The 16,022-nt window shown below is 54.9% G+C and overlaps 1 protein-coding gene across 16 annotated transcripts in view; it reads left to right on the top strand.

The window, feature by feature from the left end:
- The window catches only part of CLSTN3 (calsyntenin 3), a 48,839-nt gene extending 39,149 nt beyond the window's left edge, over window positions 1-9,690 (top strand). For all 16 annotated transcript variants that reach the window (XM_082635497.1, XM_082635485.1, XM_082635496.1 and 13 more), the window contains 6 exons: window positions 275-501; window positions 804-974; window positions 2,152-2,297; window positions 2,534-2,669; window positions 8,072-8,274; window positions 8,383-9,690. In XM_082635497.1, coding sequence (XP_082491623.1) covers window positions 275-501; window positions 804-974; window positions 2,152-2,297; window positions 2,534-2,669; window positions 8,072-8,274; window positions 8,383-8,523 — 1,024 coding nt within the window. In that variant the 3' untranslated portion in view covers window positions 8,524-9,690. The remainder of the gene's footprint in view (window positions 1-274; window positions 502-803; window positions 975-2,151; window positions 2,298-2,533; window positions 2,670-8,071; window positions 8,275-8,382) is intronic.
- The last annotated feature ends 6,332 nt before the right edge of the window (window positions 9,691-16,022 follow it).

The following is a 16,022-nucleotide window of genomic DNA, read 5'->3' as shown; positions in this document are numbered from 1 at the left end:
GTGGGGCGTTGGTGATGTCATCATCCCCAAAGGTCAGGGTTGCCTAACCTTCTGCCCCTGGCCCTTCCCTGCAGTGGTATCCTCCCTGGAAAGGGTATCTCCCCCTGCAGCTTTGCTATGGGGGTGATGGTCGTGCAGAGACACTATGCCCCTTTCCCTCCCTGACACGGGGTGCTCTCTGTAGAGGTGGAGGCCCAGAGTGGTGGTCAGAATATAGATTATAAGGGAGGGGGTGATGGGGTCACAGGCTGCCTCTCTCCCTCTTGTCATATAGGTGCTTCAGCGAAGAATCCTGTGTCTCCATCCCCGACGTGGAGGGCTACGTGGTGGTGCTCCAGCCTGATGCCCCTCAGATCCTGCTGAGTGGCACTGCTCATTTTGCCCTCCCAGCTGTGGACTTCGAGGGACCCGAGGGGGTCCCTTTGTTCCCTGATCTTCAAATCACTTGCTCCATTTCTCACCAGGTGGAGGCCAAAAAGGATGAGAGTTGGCAGGGCACAGGTGAGGATGACCTCAAGGAGTGATAGTGTCCAGAGAAGGGGTCCGTGTCTGGAACCAGAGTGAAGGAAAAGATCTGGGGCTGGCCATGAGAGCGACATCACCCCTCATTCACGTTTCTAGAACCACTGACTGTTAGGAACGAGAGCCAGTGGGAGACCCCCGGGTGTCAGAAGGTTGATGGGTAGTGACGTTTTTGACAGTGATGCTGGCAGCTCTCAGGGGATGACCCCGGAAGGGGAGGAAGCGTGGCCACGAGGTGGGCCCTTCAGCTCTGACCCAGCTCCTGACTGCCTCCCGTCCAGTGACAGACACACGCATGTCGGATGAGATCGTGCACAACCTGGATGGCTGTGAGATTTCTCTGGTGGGGGATGACCTGGACCCCGAGCGGGAAAGCCTGCTCTTGGACGTGGCGTCCTTGCAGCAGCGAGGCTTGGAGCTCACCAACACGTCTGCCTACCTCACCATTGCCGGTCAGTGGGGCCCGAGAACCTGTCCTCTTTCCTTGGGTGCGCCCCTCCCCATGGTCAAGTCTCTGGGAAACTCAGAGGGTCCTCCTTCCAGGCTCAGGGATGTGGCCAAGTGCCCCCTTGCACCTTCCCTGCCTGGAATGCCCTCTGGCTTCCAGACTGTCCCTAGAGGTGGTGGCTGGGGTTTAGGCTCTGATGGTTCTTGCCCAGCTTCTCTCCAGCCCAGCTCACCTCCGCTTTGGTCTCCACTCTTCTTTGGCTCAGTCTCTGAGTAGCTTTCTTTTTTTTAAAGTTATTTATTTATTTTGGCTGTGTTGGGTCTTCATTGTTGCTGCGCGCGGGCTTTCTCTAGTTGTGGCGAGCCGGGGCGACTCTTCGTTGCGGTGTGCAGGCTTCTCACTGCGGTGGCTTCTCTTGTTGTGGAGCACAGGTTCTAGAGCGCGGGCTGTAGGCATGCGGGCTTTGGTAGTTGTGGCTCGCGGGCTCAGTAGCTGTGGCTCACGGGCTCTAGAGCGCAGGCTCAGTCGTTGTGGAGCACGGGCTTAGTTGCTCCACGGCATGTGGGATCTTCCTGGACCAGGGATCGAAGCGTGTCCCCTGCATTGGCAGGCAGATTCTTAACTACTGTGCCACCAGGGAAGTCCTCTGAGTAGCTTTCTAATCCTCTAGCCATTTGGTACTCGCTCTTTTCTCTGTCTTGCGTCTCACTAATCTCATGGACACAGCATAGCCTTAAGTCAAGTGCTCATCTCTTAATGTCTGGTGGTAATGATTTTTTGGTAGCTTCCCAGGGAAGCCTCCTCCTCTCTGAAGGACTCTCCATCAGGGAGAATAGAAGATGAGGCGGTCAGTTCCTTCCTGTTTCCGTTCCCTTCCAGAGCCTCACCGAGAACTTCTCCGTTTCCCCCCCCCGCCGCTGCCACCTCCCTCTGTCCTGCAGGGTGTTCCTATTTCCTTCTCTCCATCCCTCCTCCCAGCTCTCAGAGGAGGGCGGAGGCAGAAATGGAGCCTCGGTTACTCTATCGCAGTCAGTCGGAGCTGGTGGGGATGCAGGGGAGCGTCTCTCCGTCTGAGAACTCGGGTCGCACCCCTGTTGAAGGGTGGCAGCTGGTGGGAGTCTGGGAGAGAGACCCCAGGCCTCTTGGCTGGCTCCTGCCCTGAGCTGCCTCCTGGTCGCCAGGGGTGGAGGGCATCACTGTGTACGAAGAGATCCTGAGGCTGGCTCGTTACCGGCTGCGACGCGGGGCTGCCCTCTATGCCAGGAAGTTCCGGCTTTCCTGCTCAGAAATGAACGGGCGTTACTCCAGCAATGAATTCGTCGTGGAGGTACCCAGAGTCCCCTTCCTTCCACAGCCAACCCTGTTGGCGAGAAGCCAGGGTCGGGTGGACTGAACCTGCTGGTGCGTGGGGATGGAAATTGCAGCCCAGGGGACTCCTGGCCCCGGCGGTGGCTGGAGAAGAAGGGGAAGCTGGGGGGCAGCGGGGGGGAGAGCTGGGCCCTCGGGGGGTGGAGGAGGGGCGGGGAGAAGCGAGCGTGCCCACTGAGCCCTCCCTCGCCCCAGGTCAGCGTCCTGCACAGCGTGAACCGGGTCACTCACCCCAGCCACATGCTCAGCTCCCAGCAGTTCCTGCACCGAGGTCACCAGCCCCCGCCTGAGATGGCTGGACACAGTCTGGCCAGCTCCCACCGGAACTCCAGTACGTAAGACTGCGTGGGTCCAGCCGGGCGGGTGGGTGGAGGGAGTGGGTGGGCACAAGGCATCCTCCCCGCCACCACTGGGCCGTGGGGGTGGGGGTGGGGGGAGGAAGGGGGTGGAGCCATGGATTCTGTTTCCTGTGGAACTTGACTTAGTTGACGGCTGTGATCCAATCCCTTTATCCCCCAGATCATTCACTTTGCCTAGTGGAGAGTCCGAGCCTTGGGTCATCACAGGGGCACTCATGCCTGGGATCGTGGTCAGTGTGGGTTTAGCCTTTGTTGTTCCTGCTGCCCTCTCCCAACAATATCAAGTTAGCCCTGGACCTAGGGGTCCTCAACAGTGAAGCTACCAAGTATGTATTAAGCACCTACTGTGTACTAGCACTGTCCACGATACAATTAAGAATACAAAATTTATAGGATAGATACAGTTCCTTTCCTCAAGGAGAAAGTTGGTGCTATTGCATGTGGAATTATGTGCTATCCATAAAGTCATAAGACTGTTTCTAAAACAAAATGTGCAAACACGCCAAGTATGACATCCAGCTGGAGCGCTGCCTCTCAAAGCAATCTCATTCCCTGGCCATGACTGTTTACTAACGATGCAAGTTTTAATCCACAATTTAAGAGTTACTTAATTATAGAAAAACTAGAAACTATAAGTATAAAGAAGAAAAGTCAGCCATAATTCCACCACAATTGACCATCGTTAATACGGTGTTATTATGTGCCAGCTTTTGTCTGTGCCTGTTTTTTTTTTTTCTTTTAACAAACTTGGGATCGAACTATTTTGTAACCTAATATTTACACCTAATATTCTAAAATGAGTCTTCTCCCCCACTGTTAAAAACTGCAATGATTCTGATGTTGCTGGAAGTGATTTTTGGAATCTCTTTTTAGAATTGCTTTCAAAGTCATTTTATGAGATGCATTTATTTTTGTTCCTCTTGGTACACACCTTGCTTTTGGCCCAGTTCAGTATTACCCAACTTCAGCATCCACTTTTGTCAGAGTTGGCTCTGGATAGCATTCTGTGTTTGTAAACATAAAACCAACTCTCAAAGGGCAGAGATTTGTCACTTTTTAAAAAAGTCAAGAGGCGTATCTCAGGCTCTGAAGGCAATTCCCTAAAGAGTTCCAAAAATGCTCTCTTGGAAGGTCATGGTCACTGAACCCTACCCTGAAAGGACACTCGCACATCAGCCGTGTAATTGGAAGAATAATGAACACATTGGTGTGCCAGGCACCCTGCCTGTGGGCTTTACACCTATTAACCCAGTGAATCATTACAGACAACAGATGGAATAAGTACTAGAATTATCCCCTCTAAAGGCAAAGAAATGGAGGCCCAGAGAGGTTAAGTACCTTATCCAAGGTCACACAGCTAAAACATGGTGGAGCCAGGATTCGAATCCAGGCAGCAGGATTCCAGAGCCCGTGCTCTAACCATCACGCTCTATACCATCCATTTATGTTTGATGCTTTAAAAAAAAAAAGTCTCGTTACTTTATAGTTGCACCTAATTTGGGGGAGCTCCTTAGGGCTTCCCAGTATATCTTTGACCGAGGCTAGCTCCCTGGTATCCCCGGAATTCAGTCGGTTTTCCTCTCCTTGGGCAGTGGCCACCACTGCACTGTCTCTTGTGTTTCCCTTTCCCTGAGACTGGCTCCCTTCATCCTTGCTCTCTCTGAAAACAACTGCAGACGCCTTTTTAAGTGTTCTTCCTGTGATTCCTACAGCAAAGCAGATGGAAATAGGTGTGAGAAGGGAGTATAAGGCGTAACCAAGTTGCAAAGGTTCTAGGAAGCTTCACACGATCTTTAGAGGTGTGAGTGAACTAAACCTGTTTTTGTTAAATAGGCTTTTGGGGCCATAACTCTCTAGCTCTTCCTCCAGTTCTTTCCTTGGGAATTATCCCACTCAGCCTCTTCGGGGTTGGATACTGAGTTCTGCCACTCAGGTTAGGCTCAAGGCGCATCCAGGTTGGCATTGCTGCTGGGCTCAGTAAGACTCTCATCCTTGTTTTCTCTGCTTGCTCTGAGATCCCAGCTGAGAGCGGCAGCCTGCTTTTGCCTTTTCCCCTGATTTTGGCCAGAGTAGGACACAGGGTTCATAGTTCACCTGAGGGCCTTGGTGATTGACATCTCCTCAGCTTATCAGGAGATCCATTTCATCAAACCTGTTCTATGTACCCTTCCTGACTCTTCAAGGTGTTCTTTCCCTTTCCCCTCCCTCCCAGCCCCAAGAGTGGATTTACTGGATTGTGGTTTTGCAATTTCAAATTACTCTGACCATGCAAAAGAGTAAAAGATAGAATTCCCTCCAAAGAGACAGGGGCTTCATTTCTCTGAAGCTCCTAAGTGCACGAGGAAAGAGAGATCAGTGTGAACCAGGACAGTGAGCCAGGGAAGGTCCGGTGGTGCATTCAGACCTTGAGCTTGGACCTTGAAGGGTAGAAGGGTAGATGGAAGTGAGGGAGAATGAGGGTGGGTGAGAACTGAGGGTGGGTGGGTGGTATGGGGAGTTGTGTTTAGGGAGAATGAGGCTGTCTGAGAAGGGTAAGATGAGCAATGAAGACATTTATCCAGTCTTCCCAAACGTTGATGCACATCACAGTCGCCTGGGGAACAGTAAAAACGCCTGGTGCCTAGGCCATACCCAAACCAGTTCAATCAGAAGGTCTGGGGTCGGGAGCCAGGTATCAGGGGTTTTTAAAGATCCGCAGGTGATTCCAACGTGCAGCCAAGTTTGGAACCGTTTCCTGGTTTGTTACCTACATGTATCTGAGGCTTTGCGGAAAGGCCTGCAGTGCAATAGGATACAAATAGAAAATGAAATTGGAAGTGAGGAGGAAAGGACAATGAGGAAAGAAGACGATGAAGCCAAGGAATAAGTCAGTTCATAAAATACCTGCTGTGAGATGCTGCGACGTTGCTAGAATGGCCAGAATTTCGACTCTGAGCTTCCTTGTAGCTGAAGCAGAAGGAAAGCTGAGCAGTTAGGAAAGTCCTATGATGGGACCAACCAGTGCTTCAGGAGAAGCCCGGGGACCCAGAGCAGAAGGATGTTTCTCTCTAGGCTCTTCAGAAAGGGGGCTCCATGTGGAGCTGTGGACAGGGCTTCAACCCTATCTCACAATCACACGGAGCCAGGAGTTTCACACGGGCCACTGGCTAAAACTAAAACACCCCTTCGTATTGTCCTTGGAGGTCATTCAAGGCCAGAATCAACTGCTTGGGTCTAATGTAGAAAGAAAGGTTGATGGTACTTCCTAAACTCTTGATTTTTGTCTAATGTAATGTAATGTAACTAATGTAAAAATCCTCCCATCTCCCTGGCCTCCTGGCTGATTAGAAACTAATTAACCACACTTGTCTGCCTGCAGATAGAGAGTCTGCATTTTGTCTTGTGGTCATTTCTTATTCCTGGCAGTCAACTTGTCACTTCCTTCACCAGGCCAGGGGCTCAGAGGAACAAATGCATTTGATTAAGGCACAAAACAGAAGCTTTGGCTTGTCGTCACTGTGCCCCTAGAGCAAGTTCACCTGCTATGGCCTCCACCCTGAGGAGGGGTTTCTACTCCTTCTAGAGCCTGGGCTTAGCTACAGGGGCATTCTGCTGGTGAGGTCACTGCCCTCGGAGCTTGCCCACTGACACGGAGACCCGGGAGGGGCTGTTGCCTACAGAGGAGCAGAAAGGGCAACTCTTCCTCCCCCGCCTCTTCCCCCATCCCCAGACAGTGCAGAAATTCTCATCCAGCCAGGCCTGTCTCTCCCCGGAGCCGGTGCCCGGGAGCCCACCTGGCCTGCTCAGCAGACTCAGCTCTCGTTGGCCCCAGGTGGGCTATGGGTCAGGTCAGGCTGGGGACCGACCTGGCAGAGCATCATCAGGGCGGCCTCAGGGAGCTGTGAGGCTAGTATGGCTGCTCAGGCAGGGGGTGCGCCCATACCTGGTTGGCTCTGGAGCGCGTGGCAGCGTGTGTGTGCTGCCGGAGGATGGGTGTGCCACAGGGCTAGGGAGCTCCTGTGCTGTGTGCTTCCCTGCGCTCTGCTCTGTCTTTCAACGTGTGAGTCTTAGAGGCTGTGGGTAAATTCGTGTGCGTGTGTGCGTGTGTGCGTGCGTGTGTGTGTGTGTGACGCATGCATTAATAGTCCCTCAGTAACGGGACTGCCCAGGGTCCCGTGAGGCTGTGGGCCTCATGCAGCCTCTGTGGTTAGTAAGCTGCTGTGCCTACACGGCAGGCAGGGGTGCGCACCCATGTGCCGTGCAGTGGCCCAGCTGCCCCTGGGGGCCGTGTGTGTGTGTGTGTGTGTGCGTGTGTACAGGAGGTGGGCAAGGCTGTGCTCACGACTGTTGGCCCTGTGGCCCTCAGGGCCCAGGTTTGTGGCATTTACGCCTTCCTGCAGGGGGTGTCCTGGTCTGCCCAGCTGGCGGGGAGCTGGGTAGCACTGCACGTGTGGCTCTCCTTTGCCTTGGTAGAGACCCTCAGGCGCGTCCCTTCGATGCTGCCGTGTGAGCAGGTCTCCAGGTGGCTGGTGTGGCCAGTTGTGCAGGCCGGCAGAGGCCCGGTGCAGGTGCGGAGCATGGTGAGCCCGGTCCAGCTGGGCGCCCACACGCTCTTCCCGGGCGCGTACCTGCGCCTGCACGTCTGCTTTGCTGCCATCAGCTCTAAGGTCCGAGTGAGGGTCCACGCGCCCTTCTGCGTCTCACTGCCCTTCAGAGTCCACGCCCCCGAGCCTGTGTGGCTGCGGGCCCAGAGGCTTGACAGGGCCGAGGGGGAGGTGGGTGTACCCCGAGGGGAGCAGGGGCCCCAGGTGTCCAGGAGGCTCGAGCCCGCAAGGAGATGGGAGGCGTCACGGAGCAGGGGTGAGCTCTGTCCAGGTGGGTGCGTGAAGGGGCTGCTCTCTGTGCCCTGGACCTGTCCCCAGCTTGGGTGCCAGGCCGCGCTTGCAGCTTGCTTCTCCTCTTACGATGCAGGAGAACATTCTCTCCTCTTGCACGGTCAAGCCTGTGTGGCCGCCTCTCTCCTTTCCCCGCTGGGCTCTGGGCACCTCCTTCCTGGACTACGTGGTCCCTGGGGAAGGCACAGGCAGGAGGACCCGGCAGGGCCCAGGCCTTGCCCTCTGTGCGCTGAGAACAGGGCTGCTCCGGCCAGCGTTGGGCTGGGAGCCCTTCTCCCCTGCCCTTACCTGCTTTGCAGATCTCCCTCCCTCAGGCTCTCTGTCCCTCCCCACATCTGCCCGTCCCCGGGGGGAGCTCTACTTTTCCTCCAGCTTCTGCAGGGCAGACCCCTCTTCTGGGCCGTCATGGACCTGCCTTCTGCTCGGGGACTGCCTCTGCCCAGGCCCCCGACTCCGCCCCTGAGCGGAGTCTCCTCAGGTGCGCCTGGCTCTCCCCGCAGTGGTCCCGAGCGCGGCGACCCTCATCATCGTGGTGTGCGTGGGCTTCCTGGTGCTCATGGTCGTCCTGGGCCTCGTGCGCATCCACTCGCTGCACCGCCGCGTCTCGGGGGCCGGCGGGCCCCCGGGGGCCTCCAGTGACCCCAAGGATCCCGACCTCTTCTGGGATGACTCAGCTCTCACCATTATCGTGAACCCCATGGAGGTGCGCGGGGGGGGGGAAGGGGGGGTGTCGGCAGCGTCGGGGCGCAGCTGGGGCGCACTCCCAGCGTGCGGACTCCCGCTGAGCTCGCCCTCTCCCTGCCTCCCCCAGTCCTACCAGAGCCGGCAGGCCTCCATGGCGGGCGCTGCGGGCAGCCAGCAGGAGGACGAGGACAGCAGCGACTCCGAGGCAGCCGACTCGCCCAGCAGCGACGAGAGACGCATCATCGAGACCCCCCCTCACCGCTACTAAGGCCTCCACCCCTCCCCAGACAGAGAGAGGATTCCGCCCTGGTGAGACAGACACGCCCCCGAAGAGAGAGGTGGACACGCTGAGAGAAGAGAGACCCAGAGGGAGCAGCTCCTGGAAGAGTCATCCTTTAATCTCAGAGCCCCGTGGCCCTACCGGAGCCCGCCACCTCCCCCTCTCCCCCAGCCCACCCCCCTCCGAGCCTCTGGGTTCCTCCTCCCCCCGGGTGGCAGACCTTGGCTGGCAGCCGGCCCCTTCGCTCACCCCTGTCTGTCTCTCCCCACGCCGGCCACGCGCTGTATGGGTTGTAGGCGGGACTGAAGGAAACCCTGTACCCTGCCCTTGCCTACTCTCCTGTCCACGGAGCCCCCCACCAGACCCCCAGCAGGGCCTCCCCTGTTCTGTTAGGAGCCCGCCTCTCTCCATTTCCTTCTGGGGATCCCTGCTTCTCCTCCTGGCCCCCCTCCCTCCTCCCCTTGCCTGAGGTCCTACAGCCCCTGCCCTTCCTACAGGACCCGGCTGTGGCTGGCTTGTAGGGGCCCCGGGTGTATTATATATAATGTATATTTTTTCATGTCGTCGTGAGCGCACCCCCTGTGTTCCGTGTGCAGCTCACAGCCTCGTGTGCGTGTGGCATCGTCACGTCTTGGGGTTAGGGTAGGGATGGGTGTGCTGAGGAAGGGGACACACCCTAGGGTTTTCAAATAAAACAACCAGAAAAAAGCTCGGTGAGCTGCCTCTGGCCTGGCTGATCCCCGGTGGGCGCTGTGCGGGTGGCAGCTCTGGGGTCTCGGGCCCCTTCGGCCTCTGAGCTGAAGTAAGGGGCAGGGCTGGTTGTTTCCCACTGTCTTCTTCCCTCAGCACCTGTGGGAAGAGTATAGACAACGGAGGGAATGCCGCAGACGCTGGGGCTTTGTGGGGGACATTGTCAGCCCCTCCCCATCTCTTGGAATTTTCAGCCTGGGGTTCCGGGGCGCCCTGCCCAGGGAGTCTAGGGAGAGAGTGCAGACAGCCCTGCTATTTTTTTTTTTTTTTTATAAATCTATTTATTTATTTTTGTCTGCGTTGGGTCTTCGTTACTGCGCACGGGCTTTCTCTAGTTACAGAGAGCAGGGGCTACTCTTTGTTGCGGTGCGTGGGCTTCTCACTGCGGTGGCTTCTCTTGTTGCGGAGCACAGGCTCTCGGCATGCAGGCTTCAGTAGTTGTGGCACACGGGCTCAGTAGTTGTGGCTCGCGGGCTCTAGAGCGCAGGCTCAGTAGTTGTGGCGTACGGGCCTAGTTGCTCCGCAGCATGTGGGATCTTCCTGGACCAGGGCTCGAACCCGTGTCCCCTGCATTGGCAGGTGGTTTCTTAACCACTGCGCCACCAGGGAAGCCGAACCCTGCTGTTTGTAATAAGAGAGAACGGGCTCTGAGACACGTCCCCCAGGCTGTAAGGGGCGGAAACCAGATGGGGTTATTTCAGAAGAGTGTGCTGTAGGGGAGCATCCTTCCTGTGCTGTCCCGGCCCCAGGAAAGACTAGGGATCCAGGTCTTAATTCCTTTCTGTGGGATGGGGGGTTTGAGTATCAGTAATGTTTCCCCTACTTCTCTGTGGTTCTCACGGACACAGTGGGGTGGGAGTGGAGCTTACTGACCCGCTGCGTGCACCACCTGTACCTGGTCCTACTTCTGGCAGGCGCCCATTCTTCCCCCTGGCTTCAGGCACCAGCCACGTATTGATGTCCATACTTAATCTCCCACCCAGACCTCCCACCCAACTACTATTGGCAGTTCCCCTAGGACATCCTGTGCCTAAACGCAGCCTTGTCCCGGATTCTGCTCTCTTCTGTTACCTGTCCCTTTCACCTTTCTCCCAGTTACCTAAGCAGAAACCTGGGAGCCAGTCTGGATTTCTCCCTCTCCGTTAACCTCATGTCCAAATGATGACTAAACTTCTCATTTTTACCCCTTAAAATCTCTCACGTGTCCTTTCTCTTCCCCTACTGCTGCCGCTGCCTTGATCACGCCATCTTCGATGCATGTCTGGTCTATTGCAGGAGCCTCTCCCCTGCCTGCTAACTCTTCTTTTGCCTCCCACGTTTTGCTCCACTCCACCCGGCTCTGGGTCCGAGTGACTTTTATAAAGTGCAGCTCTCCTTCTAGAACCTTCCCTACTTCCATATCATTGCCAGGGTCAAGTCCCGACACCTTGAGAGGCCCCTCAACCCCCCTCCCTCCCTCCCCGCCCCTCTCTGCCACCACCCCTGCACACCTGGGTGTCAGTCACACAAACCACTACTTGTCTTACTCCTTCTCGCCTCTGTCTTTGCACGTCCCGTTCCCTCTGTCTAGCGTGGCCTTTCCCCCCGTGTGCCTAGCAATCTTCTCCTTATCACTGAAGACCTCGTTCCAGCGTTGCCTCTTCCAGGAAGTCTTCTGTGCTCTGGCACCTCTTGTTCATGCCTCCATCACAGCACTCCTTACTACATGGTGGTGCGCGTCTGTCTCCACCACCAGATTCGCTGTATTCTCAGAACCCACACAGGGCCTGGCGCGCAGTAGGGGCTCCATAAGTGATGAATGAGGTGACGTGTGTAGCTCTCAGACTGATTATAAGAGAAAAGACGTATTGGTAGGAGGGGAGGATGGCGCTGCCCTGATGGCCCTCTGGCCCAGGGGGCCAGTGCACAGAGGACAGCGGTGGCCCAGCAGGTGCCTGCAGCAGCCTCTCCTGGAGGGGCCCCCGCAGATGCCAAGGTCCTGTTTCCATGTCTGTGGCAATAACACGTGGGGGGCAGCCCTGCCTGTTCTACCTGGAGTTGCTCAGAGGCTCAGAGTGATGGCTCAGCGGGCAGAGCCTCAGCACTAACGGGGTGTGAGAGAGCGCTTTTAATTTATGGTCTTAAATTTCAGGGTGCTCACCGCGCTCCCACCCTTACTGTCCCCTCTAGTCCTCACGCACCCCTGGCCTCAGGGACCACAGCTTCCCATGAAGGGGAGCCAAAGCTAAGTGTTTGCCCTTGGAGCCCCTACACCGTGGCTGAGACTCGGGAGCTGGGGTCTTCATTCAAGTTCAAGCCCCAGCTCTTGGGTGTGGGAGAGGGCGAGCTTGCAGGGCCCTCCGTCACTCTCTTGAGTACACGTGTATCGTCAGCACAGAGTCCGTCTCTTAGCACCTGCCCAGCTCCCAGCCTTCCTGGATCATCTGTCTCTGGGACCAAGCGGGGGTTTCTTCTGAAATGCGCCGTTCTGCATTCATTTTCCAGACGCTCTCCAGGGTCAGAACCACCGAGCACTGACTGTGTCTTGTAGGTGTAACGTTTCCTGTCCCTCCCCTTTTTTTTTTGGTTGAAGCGTGAGGCATGCAGAACTTCCCTGACCAGGGATCAAACCCATGCCTCTTGCAGTGGAAGCACAGAGTCTTTACCACTGGACAACCAGGGAAGTCCCTGCTGTCCGCCCTTTTCACCGTCAGTGTTGACACTCCAGATGCCAGCCCATGGTTGCCAGCCCCTCCCTACATGACAGCTGGGTGGTCGTGTCGTGATGGGGTCAGTGTCCGCGGGAGTGTGGGTGCCTGGAGAAGACTTGGAAGCCCTTGTGCCCCTGCAGCCACACATGCCCCAAATTACTGCTCTTGCTTGTGGGCCCACCCTCCTCTCTCACTGTCTCTGTCACACACACACACACACACACACACACACACACACACACACACACCACACTGGAAATAGGCATCAGGAATGAGGCAAGATGCCAACCCCCATCGTGCAGAGAAAGGGCAGCAGGCAGGAGTCCAAATGGGTTTTTATTTTGTTGCTCAAGATCTGGAAAGTTCTTCCCCAGCGTCCCTCACAGAGGATCCCAGAGCCCCAGGATGCCAGGCCTTGGGCAGGGTTTCCAGTTTCCCTATTCCCATTTAATTTGAAACAGCAAACATCTCCTTTGGCCTCACTCAAGTCTTTTCTTTTGCACTGTAAGGCTGTTTTCCTCTGCAGTCCACTCTCTGCAGTGAAAATTAACGAGCTTCCTGAAAAGTGCGTGATGGAGAAACTAGGCCTTGGGAGAAGCCGGGCTGTAGCGGCAGAGACGGTAACCAAGCGCTCAAGATCCATAGGTGTTCTGCTTCCTGTTACCAGACTGGAGACCTGAAAGCTCACCTTTGTGTCTTCCAGGCGGGTGGGCGGACACACACACAGACGCGCTCACACACCACGGCTCTGCCCACTTCAGGAGCACCACCCTGCAACCTTCAGGCTGATGTGCCATCAGCAACAATCCTGAAACTCGCATTTCCCCAGCCGCCAGCCCCTGCCCTGGGGGCGGGGAAGATCTCGTATTCCCCTTAGATTTTAATCTCCACCTTGGCCCCCAAGGTATGTCCCCTGGGCCCCCTCAGGGCTCCTCTGGACTGCGTTGATGGGTGAAATCCGCAGACCCTGGGATGTCCCCGGGTGTCTGTAGAATGAACTGAGATTGCATCCACAGTCTTCCTCGGTGCGCTGTGGGTTCTGGGGTCCTGGACCTCGCCTCCCTGCGAGTCCTCCCCACCCAGCGTCCTGCCGAGGCTTCCCTCACAGGGCGCCCCCTCCCGGAGAGACGAGGAACAGGAGGAAGGGAGACGGTGTGGAAGGAGATCTGCGAGTCCGGGGCGGGCGGGGGCTTCTGACCCACGCGGGGAGCTGGCACGCTTATTTTCACAGCGCTGGTGTCACGGCATCGCCTGCGGCACCACGCTGTCGCTCCCTAAAATACCCCCGTCCTACAGGAAAAGGACAGATGAGGGTTTAAATTTAGCAATAGTGGGTGGGAGGGGATGGGGCATGGGGACTCTGGGATGCGGTGGAGCTGGATTTGTCAGAAACGGAATTGGAACCCCATGATGCCTCAGCTGACTTAAACAAAGACACACGTGAGAGTTGCGAGTTAAGTTTTATTTGGGGGCAAAATGAGGACTGCAGTCGGGGAGACAGCGTTTCAGGTACCTCTGAAAAACTGCTCCGGGGAGGCGAGGCGGGGAGCCAGGATATATAGGAGTTTTGCAACAAAGAGCAGGTAATTGGGAACGTCAAAAGATTATTGTTAAATAAAGAAAACCAGACATCTCAAGTTAAGGAATTTAGCACTTTTCTATGGATGGGAAGATGCAAGAGTCTGGGCTCACTGAAATCATTCCTTTAATAGGCACCTTAGCTCTCTGGGGCCCGTATTTTCACACCCTGAGTTTCCTCAGGGCTCACCAGCTCACGCTGGAGGGCTGCAATCATTGGTGGCTATGACATCCTTTGTTTGTTGATATGGCAGGAAATATTCCATTTGTACATATTCCGTTCCACTTATAAATATTCCATTTATCACCTCGACCAGGATTCTAATCCACAGGATAAAGGAACATCCGCCCCGAATATCCATTCTCAAAGACCTGACCCAAATGTCTGAAGTTCTCATCCCCACTCTGCAGCCCCTCCCCTATCCCCATGAGATGTGGTCTTTTCCCTTAAACAGGTGACTTGGGATTATCCTGCCCTTTCTCTATTGGCTGCGGAGAGGCTGTCAAAGGGCCAAAGCAGCAGTTGAGAAAAGCCCTGATTTTCAGTTAGGCTGCTGAAGGGAGAGGAGTCTTTCTGCGCTCCGGGGCGCCACAGAGAGGGAGAATAAGTCCAAAGGGCACAGAACGGTGAACAGAGGGTGATACAATTTGCAGACGACCACAGAGCGAAGCCCCAGGGTACCAGGCCCAGGTGACTTAGCTGCTCTGCTGCCTTGTCCCCCCACAGGCCACCAGGCCACCTCAAGGCCCTTCTCTTCCTATACCATCTTGCTGCTTGGAGGAAATCCCAAAGCACAGAGGGCACCTCCTACTGTGAGGTGGTGGGGAGGAGGGAGGAGGGGTCCAGGAGGCCTTTGCTATCAGTTCCGCCTGCGTTCAAATCCCAGCACTCAGTGTTCGGCCTTGGGCTTTAGCTTCTCTAAGTGTTGGCTCACCAGGTATCAAAAGGAATTGTTTACTCCAAGGCTTGAGTGAGGCTTCAGTAAGATAACTTTTTCGGAAGCAACTCAGAATCGGCTTGTTATATGTGAGCTATCATTATCATTGATTACTGGGAGATTGACAGAGCCAACCCTAGTCTGGTGACAATGGGGTCTTGAAAAGCATCGAGTCTCAGGGATGGCAGGATCCCTAAAGCTCCTTCTCCCTGAAGCCCAGGCAGCACAGGCTTGTGGTTTTGAACACATGCTTTGGAGCCAGACATGCCTGGGTTTTTCTTTACCTTGGCAGCTTACAGAAGCTTATTGTGGCTAATGCCCATAGGAGATTGGCTATTTTTATAGTTACCAGGCTGATTTAGACAAGCACAGGTTATTTTTTTAATAAGTGGGGGCCTTACCAACAGGAGCTGCTAGGGTCTGTCGTGCTCTGAACGTGGGTTGGAAAAGAATTTTCAGATATAAGGCAGAATGTAAAGAAGATAGAGTTTATTAGAGGGAAGTGTCGCAGCCAGAACAGCGGTCTGACTTCCTAGCGGTCTGGGAGAGTCGAGCCCGAACATATGCTATTGATCAGTTTTTACAGCCAGAAAACAAAGGAATGGTCCGAGGTGAAAATTTCATTTACTGATTGGCCGAGGCACATATACCTTCCTTCTATAGGTGAGAGTGGGACAGGGCAGATGCTTTTCCTTACTTGGGACAGGTCCCGTCGCCCAGGTGGGCGTCGCCCAGGTGGGCTCAGGAATTTCGTAACCATGGCAACGTGGTGGGAGGGCGGGTAAGAGTCCGGTAGGGGGTGTAACAGCTGAAACATTTTCAGGAAGGGTCGTCCTTTGTCCTTGAAGCACCATTGTCCTTGGAGCACCACAGGGTCTTGGTAACAAGAGCTCACAGGCTTTCGGGTGCCGATTTCGTGGGCAAAGGTGACTTGGCACTACAGGTAAGGCAAAAATAGAGGTTAGTTCACCAAATATATGGTCTTTTGGTCTTACCTCAAAATATTAGCTACAAAGGCTTTCCAGGTAAGGCACTGGTGGATGGAATAACTTTTTGTTCTGCCATGTTTTTCAGCCAGATTTTTAGGCTGACCCTCAAACCTCAAAAGGAGCTGAGTTTCACTCCTGAGCATGTGTCCGTGAACTTTGTGTAGGCCCAAGTAGGCCATGCGTGAGCAGCCTCTACCTGTCCTTGTGAACTGTGTCAGGGACAAGGGAAGGAAGTGTGAAAGGCCAGCCTCTCAGATCCTTAGGCTTATCCACAAGCTCCCAGGACTTACCAACAACCATCTCAAGATGGCTCTGGAATTGTAACCTTTATAATCCTTTAGTCAATTATACAATCCTTGGCCAAGAATTTGAATTTTGGACTGTGGTTTTAGCTAGCAAGAGTGGTATATTTTTTCCAGTGAAGAGATCAAAAGGAGTGAGGATCCCTTATTTAATAGTGGATGTATCATTTTCCTGTGAAGATAGAGAAAAAATTGAACTTACTGCAAACCCAAGGGCTCAACAGGGTAATTCAGAAGGCC

Source organism: Mesoplodon mirus, assembly GCF_964341445.2.
Source record: "Mesoplodon mirus genome assembly, chromosome: 11".
Lineage (NCBI taxonomy): Eukaryota > Metazoa > Chordata > Mammalia > Artiodactyla > Ziphiidae > Mesoplodon > Mesoplodon mirus.
This window is presented reverse-complemented; position numbering and strand designations above follow the sequence as displayed.